Source organism: Tupaia chinensis, unplaced genomic scaffold, assembly GCF_000334495.1.
Source record: "Tupaia chinensis unplaced genomic scaffold, TupChi_1.0 Scaffold000709_1, whole genome shotgun sequence".
Taxonomy (NCBI): Eukaryota; Metazoa; Chordata; class Mammalia; order Scandentia; family Tupaiidae; genus Tupaia; species Tupaia belangeri.
The window spans coordinates 992,620-1,012,845 of NW_006160232.1; the positions used below are offsets into that span (position 1 = coordinate 992,620).

Sequence of the window (20,226 nt, forward strand, 5' to 3'; positions counted from 1 at the left end):
GGTGGCGTGGTGGTTAAGGTGCTGGACACTCCCACATGGCCGATCATGGTTCAAGTTCCAGACCTGGTGGCTTGTTTTCTCACTTTCCCTCTCTGTGTGTGTCTCTCTCTGGTCAAATTAAAATAAGTGAATGAATAAATAAAATTAAATAATTCTTTTATAAAAAAAATGTTGTGAGGCTCTTGCACCATATACCAGAATGTCTATTGTTACACACACACACACACACACACACACACACACGCATTATTTTCTCCTGAAATCTCTGAGTAACAGACTCTGGAAAGCTGTGCATGCTAAACCTGAGGCTTTGGGACCCCCAGCACAAGATGGGGTTCCTCCGCTGACCTCATCTGAGAAGCAAAACCAAAGATACCCATGTGTGGAACTGTTGCCTAAGGAACCATATCAGGCCTCCTGGAGCCTCCCAAGCCCCCACACCCACGAATGTCCTCTGGTGCCCATTCCCAGGAAGGCGCAGGTCAGGAACACGCCCCCAACGCCACTCCCACCCCAAGCAGGACTCACGTAGGATGGATAGTCCTTGAGGGGGCCTTTGATGAGGGTGAAGAGGGGGAACTGGAGCAGGGACACAATGGCTGACAGGGCCATCACTAGCCCAAAGAGCTTTCCAAAGTGCTCAGAAGGGAAACTAGGGAGAGAAAGGAAAGGGGTTCCCGTGAGCTTTGGGTACCCTCCACCCTCACAGGAGCCTAGCCCCAGAGGGCCTCCGTCAGCCACAATGCCCAGCGCCCCTTTCCTGGGCCTGGGTCCACCAGGCAGAGCAGAGGTGAGAGTACAGCAGATGCCAGGCGCAGGCACGAGGATGCTTGCCCTCCCTGCCGGCCTTCCCTGCAGGCATGGTCCCCCTCCACCTGCTCCCAGACCCCTGCACTCACTGACCGCCCCCGCCCCATCCTCACCCCCAATTCCTTTTCTTCCAGCTTGCTTCCCTTTGCCGAGCATGGCCCCTGTCGTGGAACACCCCCACCCCCACCCCCACCACCAGGTCACTTACGCGACGGTGAGGAAGGCAGCATTGCCCCCATAGAGGAAGGATCGGCTGATCACTTGCAGGACGAAGGTGAGATACTGCAGGGGCAGGGAAGGAACAGAAGCACAGACAGCGAAGCCCAGGCACAGCAGAGACGTCAGGGTCAGCGAAGGCACCGCTGAGCGGAGGGCCGCCATGGAGGTGGAGGAACCTGATCCACAGGGAAGAGGGGAGGATGCTGGAGGAGAGCCCGGGTAGGGCAAGGAATGGGTGAGAGGGAGGAGCCACTGCCCACCCGGGCAGAAATGCGGGGGTCATCTTGGACTCCTCCTTCTCCCACGGGCCCCACAGCCAATCCATCTATACAGCTAACTACGCACCTCCTCCACGTCATTCAGGCTGTCCACCCCTCTCCATCCCCCAACCCTTCCTGATCTGAAGCCACCATCGGATCCCTCACAGGTTATTGCAGTGGCCTCTTGACAGGCCTCATCCTCTCTTGCCCCCTTGAACCCAGAGCCAGACAGCCCTTACAGCACTGCGGGGGGGGGGAGCAAGGGCTGGAAGCCATCCAGACAGCCAAGGGTGGGGACACGCAGTACACTGCAGCCACAGAATAGAAAGCGAAGGCGGTGTGTGAGAGGAATGAGGACAGGTCCCTGCTTGGAGCAGAGCAACCTCAGGACAGTCACTGAAAAAAGAAAACTTGGGGGGCCAGCAGTTAGCATAATGGCTATGTCACTGGACTCCCACGTAGTCGATTGCGGTTCGAGTCCCGGGCCCAGGCTTAAAACTCACGCCGGGCGCGTGTGCATGCGTGCCCAAGATCCCAAGAGGAGAATGGAAGAGAAGGGGTTGCGGCGTGACCATCCCCCCTGGGGAGTGATTTCTCGCTTTCTGTCTCCCTGTCTCTCTCTGTCTGGTGAGCCCTATAGCAAAAAAACTCTACAAAAAAAAAAAAGAAAAGAAAAGAAAACTTGGGCCAACAGATGGTGTGGAGGTTAAGGTGGCTGGATCCCACATGGCTGACCCAGTGGTTTGAGTCCCAGGCCAAGTGGCTTGGAAAACACACAGGGCACGCATGCATCTGGGCCTGGAATTCTGAGAGGGGAATGGAGAAGGAACTGTGGTGTGGCCATACCCCCTGGGGGGAGGTTTCTCACTCCCACTCCCTGCCTCTGTCTGTCTGTCTCTCTCTGACAAGTACATATACCCGGTAGCAAATGTTTTAAAAAAAGAAAACCACATAATAGTGTGTACTTAGATTTAAGGAAGATGGAAATAAATGTACATATATAAAATGTTTATACATTAAAAAACAATAAAAATAGGGACCAGCAGTTAGTGTAATGGCTTTGTCACTGGACTTCCACCTAGTCGACCACAGTTCACATCCCAGACCCGGTGGCTTAAAACTCACGCCAGGCGTGTGTGCGTGTGTGCCCAAGATCCCAAGAGGAGAATGGAGGAGAAGGGATTGCGGTGTGGCCATCCTCCCTGGGGGGTGATTTCTCGCTTTCTGTCCCTCTGTCTCTCTGTCTGTCTGGCAAGCGCATGCGCCCTATAGCAAAAACCTCTAAAAATAATAATAATAATAATAATTACCTAAAGAAAGAGGGAAGAGAGGGGACCAGCAGGTTGCATAGTGGGTAAGGTGCTGGACACTCCCACATGGCCAACCATAGTTCGAGTCCTGGACCTGGTGGCTTGCTTTCTCACTTTCCCTCTCTCTATATCTCTCTCTGTGTGTGTCTCTCTCTGGTCAAATTAAAATAAATGAATAAATAAATAAAATTAAGTAAAAAATAATTATTTAAAAATATAGTATTAAAAAAAGAGAGAGAAAGAGGGAAGAGAAGGCATACCAGGGACAGAAAGAGAAACAAAAATTTCTTTGACTATCTTGTTTCACAGTCTTAGCTTTGGGAAAATGTCAATGTTTGATATGTAAATGTTTTAAAAATAAAATGAAACAAAAACAATAGGAAAGAAATATACTGGCCAATCCCAAAAAGCCAGAAACAAGTTCAAATAAAACCAATCAATGTAACTCTATACCAAGTTGGTGACTCTTACTATGCAGTAATTTGTATATTTCTTTTTTAAAAAGAATTATTTTATTTAACTTTATTTATTCATTTATTTTAATTTAACCAGAGAGGGAGGGAGAGAGAGAGAAAGTGAGAAAGACAGCCACCATGTCTGGGACTCGAACCGCAGTCATGTGGAAGTCCAGCGCCCTTAACCACCATGCCACCTGCAGGCCCCAATTTGTACATTTCTTAAAGGATATATCCTGAGAATGAAAAAGGAAGGAAGGGAGGGTTGGAGGAAGGAAGTAGCAACAGCATTTAGGTTTTGTCAGTGACGTTAATGTCAATATTGCTACGACCGGTAGTTATATTTAAAATACTGTATTAGGGCCAGAGGGTGGTACAGAAGTGAAACACAATGTTGTGTGAGGCAGATCCACACAGGAAGGTTGCTAGCACTCCCCTCCCCGGGCCCTCCCTGAGTACTCGAGCCACACATGTGCCAAGTGCCCCTGATCCCACTGGCTGAGGCTAGGGGTAGATTCCAACATCAAGACCCTGCCAGGATGCTATCGCTCTGTCTCTCGTTGAGTACTTTCAAAAAATATAAAAACAGGCTGGCAAGTGGCACAGTGGTTAAAGCGCTGGACTCCCACAAGACTGCTGCTGTTCAAGTCCCAGACCTGGCAGCTTGCTTTCTCACTTCCCCTCTCTTTTTCTCTCTGTCTCTCTCTGGTGAGTGCATGTGCCCTGTAACAAATCAAAAGTAATAATAATAAATAAAATGAAATAGCTCTTTTTTCTTAGAGAGATTTTTGCTATAGGGTGCATGCACTTGCCAGAGAGACGGAGAGAGAGATAGAGACAGAAAGCGAGAAATCACCCCCCAGGGGAGTTGGCTACACTGGAATACCCTTTCCTCCATTCTCCTCTTGGGATTTTGGGCACATACACACATACACTTGGTGTGAGTCCAAGCTGCCAGATCCGGGACTCAAACCGTCGGCCATGTGAGTCCAGCAACATAACCATTTTGCCATCTGCAGGTCCCAATAAATAATTCTATTAAAAATAAATAGAATACTGGGTTGTCAGGAAAGCCATGATGCTTTTTTGCATAGAAAAAGGTCATAACTTGGGACCAGCAGATGGCGTAATGGTTATGTCACTGGACTCCTACTTAGTTAACTGTGGTTTGAATCCTGGACCTGGCAGCTTAAAACTCACACTGGGCGCATGTGTAGGTATCCCTAAGATTCTCAGAGGACAATGTAGAAAGGATTTCAATGTGTTTATCCCCTCTGGGGGGTGATTTCTCTCTCCGGCGAGCACACGTGCCCTCTAGCAAAAAAAAAAAAAGTCATGACTTGCCTGACAATGGAATAATGTGTTTATGTACGAATATGTATGTAGTATTATTAGTTCTAAGGTTTTCAGAAGAAAAGAGATACAAATGTGAAATCAAGCAAGTAACATTTGAATGAAACTATCCAGTAGAGTCATCCCCGCCCTTCCAAGAGGTCCACGACCCCCAGTGGGTGGGGTCACAGACAGTACACTGTACTGACCCCTAGATTCACTGTTTTCTCATACACACACACCTATGATAAGGTTTAATCTACAAATTAGGCACAGTAAGAGATTAACAATAATAATATAGAGTAGTTAAGAAAATAGACTGTAATAAGTTACATGAATGTGGTTTTTATCCTTTTCACAGTCCTTCATTGGACTGTACTCACCTGTTTTTAGACCACAGTTAACTGAGGGTACCTGAAACCATAGAAAGCAAACCCAGATAAGGGGGGACTACTTTCTTAAGTATTCATGATATATTCTTTTTCTCACATACACGCGTGTGCGGTATACGGCTTAGCTATATCCAAGGCATTAAAAACAGTAAGAACCCAAGAGCAATTAGAAACCCAAGCACCCACATTTTTCAGTAGCTTGATACTATTTCGCATTAAAGGATTCAGGGCCAGCTGGAAAAATGACTCATGTGAGTCCCAGAGCAGGAAACATGCCCTGTGAAATGAGCCTGAACGTCTCGCTGCTAGAAAGCAAAGGCACTACCCAAACCGACGGGGTTATGTCTGGAGAGCACAGAGGCTGGATGGTTGAAGTTCCCAATGGCCAGTGGTGGGACATCAGAGGAACATGACAGAATAAATTGGAAACCATCAAACAGATTTAAAATCGGACTTTAAAAAAGAAACAACTGCGGGGACCAGCAGTTGGCACAATGGCTATGTTGCTGGACTCCCATGTAGTTGACCACGGTTCGAGTCCCAGACTCGGTGGCTTAAACTCATGTTGGGCACGTGTGCGTGCGTGCCCAAGATCCCGAGAGGAGAATGGAGGAGAAGGGATTGCGGCGTGGCCATCCCCTCTGGGGGGTGATTTCTCGATTTCTGTCTCTCTGTCTCTCCCTGTCTTTCTGGTGAGCACACGTGCCCTATAGCAAAAACCTCTCAAAAAAAAAGAAAGAAAGAAAGAAAGAAAGAAAAGGAGAGGAGAGGAGAGGAGAGGCGAGGAGAGGAGAGGAGAGGAGAGGAAAGGAAAGGAAAGAACTCGGGCCAGCAAGTGGCATGGTGGTTGAAGCACTGGACTCTCACATGGCTGACCATGGTTTGAGTCCCAGACCTGGCAGCTTGCTTTCTCACTTTCCCTATCTCTCTCTGTTCAAATTTAAAAGGAACATAATGATGATAATGAATGAAATTAATTAAAGTAATTCGAAGAAGAATAATTCTTCCTTTATAAATATAAAGTGTCTATAATGCCTAATCAAATGTCATAGAAGTAAAAAAGGGAAAGAAAGAAAGAGAGAAAGAAGGAAACAACTAGGCCAGCCCTGTAGTTTAGTGGTTAAAGGAAGCAGGATCCCACGCGGCTGACTGCCATTTGAATCTGGTCCCAATGACTTGAAGAACCCTCTGGGTGCATGGGCGTGTGTGCCCCAAATCCTGACAGGATAGAGAAGTGAAGAAGGGGTTGCAACGTGATCACTCCCCATTATGGAGTACTTTTTTCTTCTATCTCTGGCGAGTGCTTGCACCCCCCAGCAATTAAAAAAAAAGTTTTTTAATAAAGAAACTAATAGTCATCCCTGAAAGTCACTAGAATACCAATTCATTATTCTAAAATTGCGACCAGAGGGGAAAACCAAACGTTTACTTCAGGATAACAACATAGTAAGGAAAAGTTTTGCTTTCTGGAAGAATTTTATCTATTAAAAGCAGAAGATAGAAATAGAAAATCATTCTTTTACAAGGCTAATAAAATAATGAGTTCAGGCATTGATCACCAAAAGCTGCTGAAACCATTAGCTGCACGGTGGATGGGAAATTTTATAATGGATGGATCAGAGGGACAATGGCTGAACCAACTGATCAATCGTAACACCATCATAAGAGAGACGACAGGCAGCAGGGCCCGACTGGGGGCCACAGGAAGCCCACAGCTCCACCTTTGAATTATTCTCACCAAAACAAATCAGACTGAGTCTCCTCTAAGCCTCTCATCTGTCTGTTTACAAGAAATGCCCAGTCACGGGACCAGTAGGTGGCCTGGTGGTTAAGGAGCTGGACACTCCCATGTGGCTGACCACGATTCGAGGCTCAGACCTGGTGCCTTCTTTGCCACTTTCCCTTTTTTTCTTTCTCCCTTTCTCTCTTTCTCTCTCTCTCTCTTTCTCTCTCTCTCTCTCTCTCTCACTCTGTGTGTGTGTGTGTGGGTGTGTGTCTGGTCAAATTAAAATAAATGAATAAATAAATAAAATTGAATGAGTAATTCTTTTAAAAAAAATTAATTAATTAAAAAAGAAATGCCCAAGGCTGGCAGGTGGCATGGTGGTTAAGGGTGCTGGACTCCCACACGGCTGACCACAGTTCAAGTCCCAGTCCTGGCAGCTTGCCTTCTCTCTTTCTCTCTCTCGCTCTGTCTCTCTGTGATCAAATTAAAATAAATAAACGAATGAATGAATAAAGTTCAATAAAATAATTTAAAAGAAAAAGAAATGCCCAATCAAAAGAGCACTTTTAAATGCCACCAAATGGGCGACAAAGCCAAAGGGTAGGAAATCTGACAGGAAAATGACCTAGTTTCTTTAACAAACGAGCGACAAGAAAAGAAAAAGAGGGGACACTATTACAAGATTTTAAAAGAAATATGAGGCATTTCAACTAAATGTGCTGTGGACCATCCTTATGTCCCGATCTGAACAAACTGAAGGGGTGCGTCTGAGACAATCGGGGAAACAGGAAGTGATCACACATTAGATGACACTAAGAAATTATTGCTGGGGCCAGCAGGGGTTATGGAGATTAAGGCAGCTGGATCCTCCATTGCCAACTCCACAGTTCAAGTCCTGGACCCGGCAAGCTGAAAATAACACTGGACCCGAAAATCCCAAGAAGAAAACGGAAGAGAAGGGATTACAGTGTGGCCAATCCTCTACGAAGAGATTTGTCACGTTCTCTCACTCTCTCTGGCAAGTGCCTATGCCCTATAGCACCAAAAACTAAAAAAAATAAAATAAAAAAAGAATAATTTAAAAACAAGGAAAGAAAAAGAAATTACTGTTTTTGCTAGGTGTGACAATATATTTTTTTTTTTCTAATTTTGCTACAAGGTATGTGCACTCACTCGAGAAACACAGAAAGAGAGAATGTGAGAAAGCCCTTCCCGGGGGGATGACCAGGCCGCAATCCTCGATTTCGTCCTCAGGATGTGGGGCTCACTCACACATGTGTCTAGCACGTTCCTCGAGCTACCAGCTTTGGGACTGGAACTGTACAGCTGGCCATGTGGGATCCCCTGGCCTTCATCACCACATCACCGCTGGCCCCAGCTGTGGTATTATATGATGCCGTAAGAGGTGATGTTCCGGAGGCTTAAACGAGGCCCTCGCTGTTGAGATACATAGTGAAGTATGCACCGGGGAATGCCGTGATGTCTGAGACGTGCCTTTAAATACCCCGGTGGCTGTAGAGGTTGTGAAGGGGAGGGCGACGGTGAGGGTGAAAGGAGGAGGAGGACCGTTACCCTCTGCTTTGGTCTCCCCACACCTGACCGCACAGGTTAAAACACCTCAGTACCCCTCTGTTCCTCCCACCATGTCCAAGGATCCCACCCACACTCCTGGCCTGGGAAGCAGCCTGGCCTTCTTACCTCTCCCCTCCAGCTCCTCCCTACCACCCCCCTGCGAGTTCTGCACCCTAGCCAGCCTGAGCCTCAGAGCCCTCACTGTTTCCCTCTCTGCTTCACCACCTTGACCCCCTGCATTCCTGGGTCACACGCCCAGGCCACTTTCCCTTCATCTGCTCACTTCTTCCACATCGTTCAGGTACTGGCTTAGCTACCACTTCCTCCAGGAAGTCTTCCCTGACACCAGCCTCACCCTCACCCAGAACCGGGTATGTTCCCTTCTCTAGACTCCCATGGCTTTCTGCGGGTTAGTTGCATGGATTGTCTTTGCCTGATGGCCTGCTTTTCTGCAACCTCAAGACTGAGAATGAGAGGAAAAAGATGTATCTGTCTTAGCCACTGTGGAACCCCCCTGTCTGGCACTAACTGTGTCAGGGACTCACCTGCCGTTTGGTGACCAAAGGTGGAGTGGACAGATGGACAAGCGCACATAAAAAGGGCTGAGAACTAAGGAGATGAGCATGGAGGTGGACGAAGACCTCACCCCGTCGGTTCCCGCCGGTTCCCTGACCATCGCCCTGTCTCACCTGTCATTTTCTCTTCCTTCTGGTACTTTTGCTTAAGCCGGTCCATGAGCAAGCCGTTCCAGGGGGCACAGAGCACTCCGAAAAACTGAGTGATGGCAAAGGCATTGGTGTAGGTGCTGACTGCAGAGGGCACAGAGGTGGGTGGTAAGCCCTTCAGGACGGCCTTACAGGAGAGGGCTTGCCCACCACACCCTCGTCCTGTCCCTCCCCACACCCTCAGGCCCTCAAGCGGAGCACACAGCCCTGCTGAGCGCAGCATCGTTCCCCACAGCCTGGCTCTGAGTGCCCTCAGGGACGTGCAGACGGCCCACCTCCCAGCCCCACCATGTACCTAGCGCCTCATCGCCTCTGGCCAGCTTGGTCAGCAGAGAGTTGAGCGTGCCAATGAAGAAGTAGTGCCACAGCTGTATCACAGACAGCCACACCAGGTGCCAGGCGAAGCGCCGAGAGAAAGCGTAGCTCCAGAAAGAGCGAGGTTTCTGCTGCTGCCCTGGTTCCGGGATCTCTGCTGGGGAAAGGCAGAGCTGGGCATGAATTACAAGGCAAGGGGAGAGATGGAACAGGCCGGAGTGGAGGGGCCTTGCCAGGGCAGTCTGAGCAAGCTCACTCACTGCTTGTCTCCAGAACTCATTGGAGCACTCTGTAGGCTGCATACCACCCTCACATGCCAGCTCTCCACACACCCCCAGCAACCCCAGGATGACCGTGCTTGTCATCCTGGCCCTACCACCTTGAATGACCCTCCTGCTCTTCACTGTCTATTGAAATCCGATCTGCCTCTCACAGCCTGGTCAAGGACACTTCTCGCTGCAACACTCTGCTACTCTTTCTCAGCAAGAATGGTGAAAAGACAAGGAAAGAAGAAAATGAGAGGCCAGGACAGGGCCTGGTGGACAGCTACCGTCTGGCCTGCTCCACATCTTTTCTCTTTGCTACGAGCATCCTCAGTTTCCTTGGGCAATCTCCCCTTGCCCCGATTTTTTTTTTCCTTTTTATGTTGCTATAGCACAAGCGTGTTCACTGGAGAGAGAGACAGAAAGAGAGAAACCACACACCCACCCCCCCCCGGGATGGCCATTCCACATCCTTTCTTCTCCATTCTCTCTCAGGATTTTGGGCACATATACACACACACCCAGTGTGCTTTTTAGGTCTTTTTTTAAAAATAGATTTTTGCTATAGGGCACATGTGCTCCCCAGAGAGACAGAGAGAGAGATGAAGAGAGAAAGTGAGAAATCACCCTCCAAGGAGGATGGCCACACCGCAATCCTTTCTCTTTTATATTCCCCTCGGGATTTGGGGCATGCACACACATGCACTGGGCGTGAGTTTATAACCACCAGATCTGGGACTTGAAGCGTGATCGGCCATATGGGAGTCCAACACCTCAACCGCCATTCCCCCTGCTGGCCCAGCCCAGCGTGTTTTCAAGCCCCCAGGTCCAGGATTTGAACCACATGGTTGGTCATGTGGGGAGCCGCTATCTTAGCCACTACACCACCAGCCGACATTCCATCTCCCCATGCCCCTATTCTTCACATGATGGGACCATGAAATAAATGTTCTGTTCCTCACCCGAAGTTGACCAGTTGTTCACTGTGCCCAAAGAGGCAGACTGCCCATGATTTTAGGTGGGGATGCCCAGAGATATTCCAGTACTATTCTTCCTAAAGCCTGACCAGTTCTATTTTCCCTTGATTTTATGAGCTTCCCAGACTCTTATTCTTCTTTCTTTAAAAAAAAAAAAAAAAAAAAAACTTTATTGTGTGTATTTAAGGTATGCAGCATGATGTCATGGGATACATATAGATACTAACATGGTTACTATAGTGAAGCAAATTAACATATCCATCATGTCCCATAGTTACCCATTTGTGCGTGTGTGTATGGCAAGAACAGTTCAAATCTCCTCACTCAGGCAAACCCGGAACACAATACCGTCTCATTACCTACAGCCCCCGCACCGCTCTTAAGACCTCTGGTCCCGGTCATCCCACCTATCTGCCACTTTGTACCCTTTGACCTCCATCTGCATTTCTCCTCTCCCATTCCCATTTCTCCCGCAGCCAGCAGTGGTGTGGATGTCTGTAACCAAAGACCCAAAACAGACAGAGGAGGAAAAGGAGGCACAGATGGAGATAGGACGAGAGAGGGCAGACCCACGGGACCTGCGGAAGTGGGGACAAATAAACCAGGCCCAGCCCCACATCGCCGGCTAGGACAGGTCTGAGGAGCAGGAGGAGGGGCAGGCAAGTTCCAGAAGGCAGACTTCATGGGTGGGGGTATATGAGAAGAGACAGAGAACAGGGGCAGAAAAGAGAATGGGGGACCAGCAGATGGCGTAATGGTTATATCACTGGACTCCCACATCGTCGACCAGGTTTGAGTCCCAGACCTGTCGGCTTAAAACTGACACAGGGCACATGTGCCTGGGTGCCCAAAAGCCCGAGAGGAAAATGGAGAAGGGATCGCAGCCTTCCCCACCAGGGAGTGATTTCTATCTTCCTGTCTCTCTGTCTCTCTCTGTCTTTCCAATGAGTGCACATGCCCTATAGCAAACGTCTCTATTTTTAAAAAGAGAGAAAGAGAGTGGAAAAGACAAAAAGCCTGGCTTCAGGGAGCCTGTAGGTGGTGTGGTGGTTAAAGACGCTGGACTCCCACATGGCCAAGCGCAGTTCAAGTCCTGGGCTTGGTAGCTTGCTTTCTCACTCCCCCCAACCCCCCATTATTCTCTGGTCAATTTTAAAACTAATAATAATAAATAAAGTTAAATAAAAATAAAAATAAACTTAAAAAATCCTGGCTTCTTTGGAGCTTCTAAGTGAGGGGTTTGAGGTCATTCTCTACCTGAGCCTTCCTGACTGAGCTGCTGGGGGAGGTGAGGAGACAGGGGAGTCATGAGGAAGACCAGGGTCTGACGGAGAAAAGGGTCTGGAGGCAAGGCCCACCTTCCTTCTGTGAAAGGAACTCCTTTGACTGCAACTCCGTGCTCTCCTGCCCAGCCGTCTTCTTTTCCTTCTCGGCGCCATTCCCAGTGCACAGGCTGTGGAAAGAGAAGGCCCGCAGTCCCGGCCAAGAACTGAGATCTGAGCCTGAGATTCGGAGTGGTGAGACCCAGGGAGGGGACCCAGATTTCACTGTGCCTTGGAATCACCTTCTAATAGCCTGGGGGCCCAGGTCGCAGCCTAGACCAGTTGAATCAGAACCTCTGGGAAGGAGAGTCATGCTTCTCATGTTCATAAAGATCTCCAAAGTGATTTGGGGGTTTCAATACACAGCAAACTTTGGGAACCACTGGGACCATTGAAAGAGTAGGACAGGTCTAAGTTCAAATCCAAGCCGTGCCTTTTCCTATCTGCAGAAACACAACCCAGACTGAACCCTTCTGAGCCTCGTTTTTCTCATTTGGAAAATGGAGACCAGAATGTCAGAGAGGGTGCGTTGAGAGCATGAAATCAGAGAGTACGTGGGACTAAGCAACAGTAAGTGGGCAGTGTCCCTCTCTGCGGTGACTGATTGCAAATAGTGTCACATTCCTTTGTTCAAGTTGTTTTAGAGAGATTTTTTTAGCTTTACGGTGCTCACTGAAGACGGAGAGACAGAAAGTGAGAAATTATCCCCTCAGGGGGATTGGTCATTTCTCAGTCCTTTCAAGTTGTTTTAGAGAGATTTTTTAGCTTTACGGTGCTCACTGAAGACGGAGAGACAGAAAGTGAGAAATTATCCCCTCAGGGGGATTGGTCATTTCTCAGTCCTTTCTCCATTCTCCTCTAAGGATTTTGGGCACACACGCACACGCACCCAGCATGAGTTTTAAGTCACCAGATCCAGGACTCAAACTGCAGTAGACTAAGTAGGACATAACCATTATGCCATCTGTGGGTCCCTCAAATATTGTCACATTTCTCCACTTCCGCCACATCTCTACCCTTGGTAATAGGATTCTCACCTCTTAACAATTTCCCCACCCCCTGAATTCGAGCTGGCCTTGTCAACAACGTCAGCCAGAATGCAGTAGAAGTGACACGCCAATGCCAAGTCTAAAAACCTCAAGAAAACGTGTGTATTTCTGCATTCTCTCTTGGAGCCCTGAAACCACACGCGGATAAGCTCAAGCCAGCTTGGTGGATGATGAAAGCCTGTGACCCAGACATCCCTATTGTTCATTCCAAATCCCATGTAAGGGAGGCCTTTCTAGGCCAGCCAACACCTGGTTAACCCATTAGATGATCAGAGACAAGAGAAAATCCTCTCAAGATCATTCAGCCTGGCCCTGATCAATAGAACTTGCCAGCTGCCCACAGATTTGTGAAAAACAATAAATGCATAACATTTTAGGCCATTTTGAGGTTTGGGGTCATTTGTTACACAGCAATAGCTAACTAGCACACCCTATCCCAATCATCTCCTATGACAGATTTTCTCTCCCCATCCATCCCAACCCCTGCTTTTTCTACCCCAAGTCATATAAGGAGCTTTGGCCCACAATCACCAAATCACAGTCCTTACCCGTAGCTGTAGTTGGGGGGCAGTGGATAGGGAATATGCCCCCAAGGCATCAGAAGAAAAGTACGAGCAACGTGCCAGGCACTACAGGCAGAGAGGAAGATGAAGGAGGCCCGGAGACTGATGTCCTGTTTATAAAGAAGCTGCAGAAAAAGGAGGGAAAAGTCAGTGTAGCACCCATGGTCATGGCAGTATCGCTCACAGTAGCCAAAAGATGGAAAGAACCCAAGTGCCCCTCAATGGATGATTGGATATGCAAAATGTGGTATACATGCAATGCTATGCAGCCTTAAAAAGGATGGAAACGCTGACATTTGCAACAACCCGGCTGAACTGTGAGAACATTATGCTAAGTGAAATAAGCCAGTCACAAAAAGACAAATGCGGCTTGGTTCCACTTACACGAAGTTCCTACAGTAGCCGAATTCATAGAGACAGAAAGTGCAGTGGCGGTTACCAGGGCTGAGAGCAGGGAGAAATGGGGAGTTAGTGTTTAATGGATAGAGCTCCAATTTTTTTATTTTTAAAGGTTTTTGCTATAGGGCACATGCACTCACCAGACACACAGAGACAGAGAGACAGAAAGCGAGAAATCACCCCCCAGAGAGGATGGCCACGCCTCAATCCCTTCTCCTCCATTCTCCTCTCGGGATCTTGGGCACGCACGCACATGTGCCCGGCGTGAGTTTTAAGCCACCAGGTCCGGGACTCAAACCACTGTCAACTACATGGGAGTCCAGCAACATAGCCATTACGCTAACTGCTGGTCCCGAGAGTTCCAATTTTATAAGATGAAAAGCTCTAGAGATGGATGGTGGTGACAGTTTCACAGCCATGGGAATGTACTTAATGTCACAGAATCACACATTCAAAAATGGTTAACATGGTCAATTCTGGGGCTGGCAAATGGCTTGGTGGTTCAGGCATTGGACACCCACAGTTTGAGTCAGAGACCTGATGGCTCACTTTCTCACTTTCCCTTTCTGACTCTCTCTCGTGCACGCACACACTCGCTGGTCAAATTTTAAAAAATAATACTAATAGCAAATGGAATTAAATAAATAAATAATCCTTGAAAAATAAAGTTTGAAAATAAAAGGCCCATTTTAAGTGTATCGTATCACACACAAAACAGTGTAAGAGGTAGGGGCTGGAACCTCAGATTTCAAGGAGGCTCTTCCCCCACCATCCTGGAAGCTGCCTAAAGACACTGCCACACACACGTCCCACCCTAGGGCCCACGGCAGCAGGGGGTCATCATGTCACCCCTCCCCACAGCCCTGCAGAGCCTCCTCATGTGGCTGCTCAGAGATGTCCAAGCCAGTGCTTTTTGTCCCCAATTGCAGCAAAGTCTTTTTATTCAAAACCTTTTTTACACAAAAATCCAACGTACGAAACCCATCTGGGGGAGCCATCCAGCCATCCTTCTTGCTTTCTCCACAGTGACCACATACCAAAGGGAAGTCCTAAGTTCCTCAACACTCCATTTGAAAACCACACATCTAGCCCAACTCTGTAGCTTACAGAGGTGACACTGGGACCCAAAAGGGCACAGCAGGTCAGAGCAAGCAGCAGCAAAGTCAGATGCACCTAAAAACTGCAGCGTCGGGGGCTGGTAGGTGGTTAGGAGTACTGGACTCCCACATGGCCAACTGCGGTTCGAGTCACAGACCTGGTAACTTGCTCTCTCACTTTACCTCTCTCCCTCTTTCTCTGGTCAAATTAAAAAATAAAAAATAATTTTTTTAAATTAATAATGAATGGGGCCAGCAGGTGGTGTGGTGGTGAAGGCACTGGAATTCCCACTTGGCCGACTGCAGTTCAAGTCCCGGACCGGGCGGCTTGCTCTCCCTTTCTCTCTCTCTTTCTCTGGTAAAACTCATGGGAAAAATAAATAAATAAATATGAAATAAATAATTCTTGAAAAAAAATTAATAATGAATAAAGTTGAATAAAATAATTCTTTAGAAAAAGAGGGGAAAAAAAGAATTGCAGTTCTGCTCCAGCATGCTTTGCACTTCCAACTCTACAGAGAGGAGAGGAAGGGAGGCACACCCTGGGGACAGGAGTAGAGGTTCTTGAGCAAGAGTCTCAGCAGGTCAGTCTCTGGGGAGCCTACAAGCCCAAGTACTCATGGGAGTAAGCTCAGAGCACATACATGTGCAGTGACCGCCAGAGACCCTCTTCCTTCCCACAGTCTCCAGGCGGTGCCAGCTGCCTCTCGCGTCACAAAGCCTGGAGGGAAATTCCACAGTGGGCAGCCTGGAGCCCACACTCTCGTTCCTTTCACTCAGCCATCTTCAGTATACTGGCTTTGGACATGCAGCTCACTGCTTCGTAATCAAAGCATGGTTGCCACAACTCCAGCTATCACAACCACCCACCGCAATATTCAAAGTGGAAAGGTAAGAAGGGAGACCAAGGATACGAGTCACCTTCCACCTCCTTGTCCAAACTACTGGGTCATCAGGAATGTCATGACACATTTTTGCACAGAAAAACAGAAAGATACGTCATGACTTTCCTAACAACCTAACAGAAGCTCACAGCAGCAAACACCCCCCTCCTAGCCTCTGTTCAGCACTGGCCCAAGTACCTCATGGCCACGTCTTCCCTCAGCCTCTACCCAAAAGCTCAAGCCACTGAGTCTGGGACTCCAACCATGCAGCTGACCATGTGGAATCTGGCTCTCTAACCACCTGCCCATGGGCCAGCCCAGATGTTGCTATTTTTACCTTAATGATGAGGAAGACTGCGGAGGAAGAGTCAAATGCTCCATTGTAGAGGGTAATGATGGTTGAACGGTGTTTGCCAAATAGGTTTCCAATCTAGAGAAGATATGACCGCCCTGAATCACTTATTCATGAAACAAGCATGTCATGAGCACCTAGCATGTGCCAGGCACTCATTATACCCAAACCCACCCTCCATCCCAACAGCGCCCACCTTGGCTTGCGCCAACCCCATCTGAGGTAGCTACCTTCCCTTTCACCATCCCAGCCTCCTGCCAAGAGCCTAGGATTGGAGAGCATTCACACCTGCAGGTTGGTGATGAGAAACAGGATTCCCCCGACGGTGAGCATGGGCATAGCCAGGAAGAGCAGGAAAGCAGAGTCTGGAACCATCAAAGTCAGGGGGTGGGGGGTGATGCCATAGCATGACCCAAATACGGAGCTTGAATGCTTGCTCCCATCTGCTCCAACTTCCCATCAACTCTTGGTTCAGGCCCTCAGATCGAGCCAGTCTTCCACATTCTTCAAGGGTCTTATGGTACTGGCCAAGGCTCCCCAAATGTCCCTACAGAGGTCTCCTGGGCCACGTTCTTCCCCACCAAAGATGGCCCTCAATCTGTGGCTGGTCTGGATGTCTACAGATCAATGCAGGACTCAGAGGGAAGTCACTGTTCCTCCCTCACTAAGCCACAGGCGGCCTCTGCTAGTCAGCTTTGATGCTGCAGGTGGAGAGGACTCTGGACTCTGTCCCTTGGCTCAGCCCTCAAGTGCAGTCTCTCACTTACTATATGACTTTGAACTGGTTTTTTTCATCTATGCCCCAGTCACCTCATCTGTTAAATGGGAACAACAGCCCCTGCTATTCCTGCTTCTTGGGTTGTTGTGAAATCCAAGGGGGAAAACGACCTGGATCTTTCCCTTATTCATTAAACCCTGAAGCACTTCCTTCATGCACGGCATTGCACAGGAATGTTAAGTGAGGAAAATGTACTCTTTGCCCTTGAAAAGACCAACATGCAAACAAATCATTACAACATGAGTCTGCTAAGTGTTGGGTAACAACACAGCTGGGGGGGGGAGCCCTTAATAAATTCTTTTTTCCCAAACCACGCACCTCTGCCCACCTGCATGATTCTGGCCATAACCCACCCTCTGTCCTATTACTTGTTAAAATGCTTCCTTTGAGTTGGCTCATTTGTATTCAAAAGAAAGCTATTTTTAAAGGACACTTTAAATCATTGCTGTAAATGAAAACACTTGCATTGTTTGTCAAGAATAGAAAGTAACTGTAAAAATAAATACGATGAAAGAAAAACAGTGTTATGAAATTGTAGCTAGATCCAGTTGCTCTCAGAATGTTCAAAATCTGAGACCTGCTCTTGCCTTCATTGGTAAAGTCATCCCAGCCCCACATCAAGACTTTCATGAACTGGGACCAGCAGTTAGCATAAGTGGCTATGTAGTTGGACTCCCATGTAGTCAACCGCGATTCGAGTCCCAGACCCGGTGGCTTAAACTCACACCAGGCACGTGTGCGTGGGTGCCCAAGATCCCAAGAGGAGAATGGAGAAGAAGGAATTGCGGTGTGGCCATCCCCCCTGGGTAGTGATTTCTTGCTTTCTGTCTCTCTGTCTCTCTCTGTCTTTCTGACGAGTGCACACGCTCTATAGCAAAAACCTCTTTAAAAAAAAAAAAAAAGACTTTCATGAACCAGAAGTACCAAGAGAGAAATAAAAAGCGAGTAACTTTAACATCAGGTGACTCCGTGTTGTGTTCCTGCGGTGCACATGTGCCACTAATATCCTTTTTTTTTTTTTGAAGATTTATTTATTTTATTTATTATTATCATTATTTTTCAATTTGCTGTAAGCCAAGTGTGCTCACTAGAGAGAGACAAACAGAGAAAATAAAAAAGCAAACCACCAGATCCAGGACCTGAACCATGGTTGACCATGTGGGCATCCAGGGCCTCAACCACCACTACTACCTGCTGCTCCCCCCAATAGCCTCTTTCTTAACTCCTGTGCTGTACTCAAGAAATCCTGTAAAGAGCTAAGTTTAGTATATTCGTGCTATTTATCATTCCATTTCTAGCTTCATAAAATGCACATCTCTCAAGTACTAAAGGTTGGTGGCGATTCCTTTCACAATATAGTCATGGCAGCCTCAAGGCTTTTTTCCAAAAACGAAAAGCCCTACTTCACGGGGAAAGAGGGGCGTTGTTGCTCAAAAGATTCACAAAGAGGAGACAAACATTACCCAGCCAGCAGCTCCTCATTTAGCCACTCGAAAATTACGTATTTTAGATGAGATGAAGCAGGCTTGATCAGGAGAGTGTTTTGAAATAATTGGCTTTGGATGCCAGGCTAACTCATGCAATCTGTTTGGACGAGACTCAGCCTCCCTGATTCCCGAGCATGAGTGGAGACGACCTCATGCTGTCAGTTATATAACCCCAACCCCAAACCATGTGCCCTGTCGCTGGGGAGGAAGACCAGCCAGTACAGCCAAGGCTCTAGGGAAGGGGATAGCAGGAGTCAGGCAACCCATGTCTGAGCCCAGTTTCCCACCAACTTTCTGTGGCCTTGGTCAAGGTTTAGCAAGGGGTACGGCCAGTGTCAGTTTTCTCTCCTACATCATGGAGGTACGGGTGACAAAATAACCCAGATTGGAATTCCCGACTTTTTTTTTTTTTTTAAGTTTTGCTCCATACAGTCATGAGAAAGAGAGAGAGAAATGAAAAGTCACCCCCCCCCCCAGAAGGGATGACCATGCCCAATCCCTTCTCCTCCACTCTCCTCTCAGGATTTTGAGCACACACACATAGGCACCCAGAATGTTTCTTAAGCCGTCAGGTTCAGTACTCAAACTGCCAAGTCAGCCTTATAGGATCCAGCTGCCTTAACCACCAGGCCACCTGACTGGCCCATTCCCAGACTTTTATAAACAGGTAAACTTTGAAAACAAAGCTTCTGAGTACTATAATAGGGATGGCCACCCTAAGTAAGGAGATCTTCAAAATTGTCATTCATGTTATTAGTTCATTAAAAAAAGAGAACATTTTAGCACATACAAGAAGGATGCAATCCTTTGAATAAATTCCACTCTCTGAGGCAATCCCTCTGGATTGTCCTTCCTTTCCATACTTTTTTCAGTAGTCTAAACTATTTTCACAGATCAGCAATAACTCAACATCCCTCAAGGATTCTTTCAAGCTGCGGAACTCCGAATAACCGTGGGATCTGTGTGTCCCACCCACCACCTCTGCCCCTGCCCCATCTACAGGTGTCTCTGCGTTTGTATGCCTCCCACTCACCTGACGGTGCTTACCTGCCGAGGTGAAAGCTATGGTGAGCGTGGCTGTGGTGTAGAGAAATCTGAAATACAGAACAGGAGAGGGATCCTACTGTCAAGAAGGAGAAGTGTGAGAGAGAAAACAGGATTCTGTTTGTATGACCTCCAAGGTCAGGACTTGACCTCATTCTCAGCATGGGGGTCCTATGGGTGTCGATGCTTCTGGAGCCCCAAGCTCAGGGTAAGTAGCCATGATGTGACTGAAATATGGTCCTGACCACCCGGATAGTGCATTTGTGCATCCCAAGGCTAGGCTGGGACGTCTTGGACAATGAGCTCAGCAGAGGGTATGATTGGCTCGGGACCCCGCCAGGAGCAGAGTGGACAAAGTCAAAGCCTTCCCGAGCATAAATCCCAATAAGCCAACCCCCTGGAGAAAGGGGTAAATGCATGGTCTACAAATAAATCTCTTGAGTTCCGATTCCTCCTCGCAGTCCATCTTTTGGCCAGGCACTGACCTTCCCTGGGCTTCGGTGGCCTGTTCCATAACAGGAAATGGTTGGCTTGCTCTAGACTCCAAGCTTAAAGTTCTGGAGTGCTATGACTTCAGGATCACAATCCCAAGGCCATAGGGATGCCTTAGTAGTTGGGGGTCTTCTAGCATAGGGGGTATAAAAGCAGTGCTATGGGGGCTGGCAGGTAGTGCGGTGGTTAAGGACACTGGACTCCCACATGGCTAACTGCGGTTCAAGTCTCAGACTTGGTGGCTTGTTTCCTCACTTTCTCTCTCTCTCTCTCTCTCTCGTCAAATTTAAATAAATAAATACAGTTAAATAAAATAATTCTTTAAAAGCATTGCTGAGGTTTCAGGATCACAATCCCAAGGTTATAGAAATCCCTTAGCAGTGGGGGGGGTCTTCTAGCATGG

At 47.9% G+C, this 20,226-nt stretch overlaps 1 protein-coding gene across 6 annotated transcripts in view; it reads right to left on the reverse strand.

Moving 5' to 3' along the window:
* SLC43A3 (solute carrier family 43 member 3) overlaps positions 1-20,226 on the reverse strand; it is a 30,876-nt gene that overhangs the window by 8,133 nt on the left and 2,517 nt on the right. The window contains exons 4-12 of one of the 6 annotated variants that reach the window (XM_006160809.3): positions 19,335-19,381; positions 16,311-16,387; positions 16,008-16,100; positions 13,276-13,415; positions 11,715-11,809; positions 9,097-9,270; positions 8,766-8,885; positions 1,019-1,205; positions 529-652 (exon numbers count right to left, since the gene is read on the reverse strand). In XM_006160809.3, coding sequence (XP_006160871.1) covers positions 529-652; positions 1,019-1,205; positions 8,766-8,885; positions 9,097-9,270; positions 11,715-11,809; positions 13,276-13,415; positions 16,008-16,100; positions 16,311-16,387; positions 19,335-19,381 — 1,057 coding nt within the window. Of the gene's footprint in view, positions 1-393; positions 653-1,018; positions 1,233-8,765; positions 8,886-9,096; positions 9,274-11,714; positions 11,810-13,275; positions 13,416-16,007; positions 16,101-16,310; positions 16,388-19,320; positions 19,382-20,226 lie in introns of those variants that run through there. The other 5 variants (XM_014592564.2, XM_014592563.2, XM_014592566.2 and 2 more) reach the window with 5 other exon arrangements.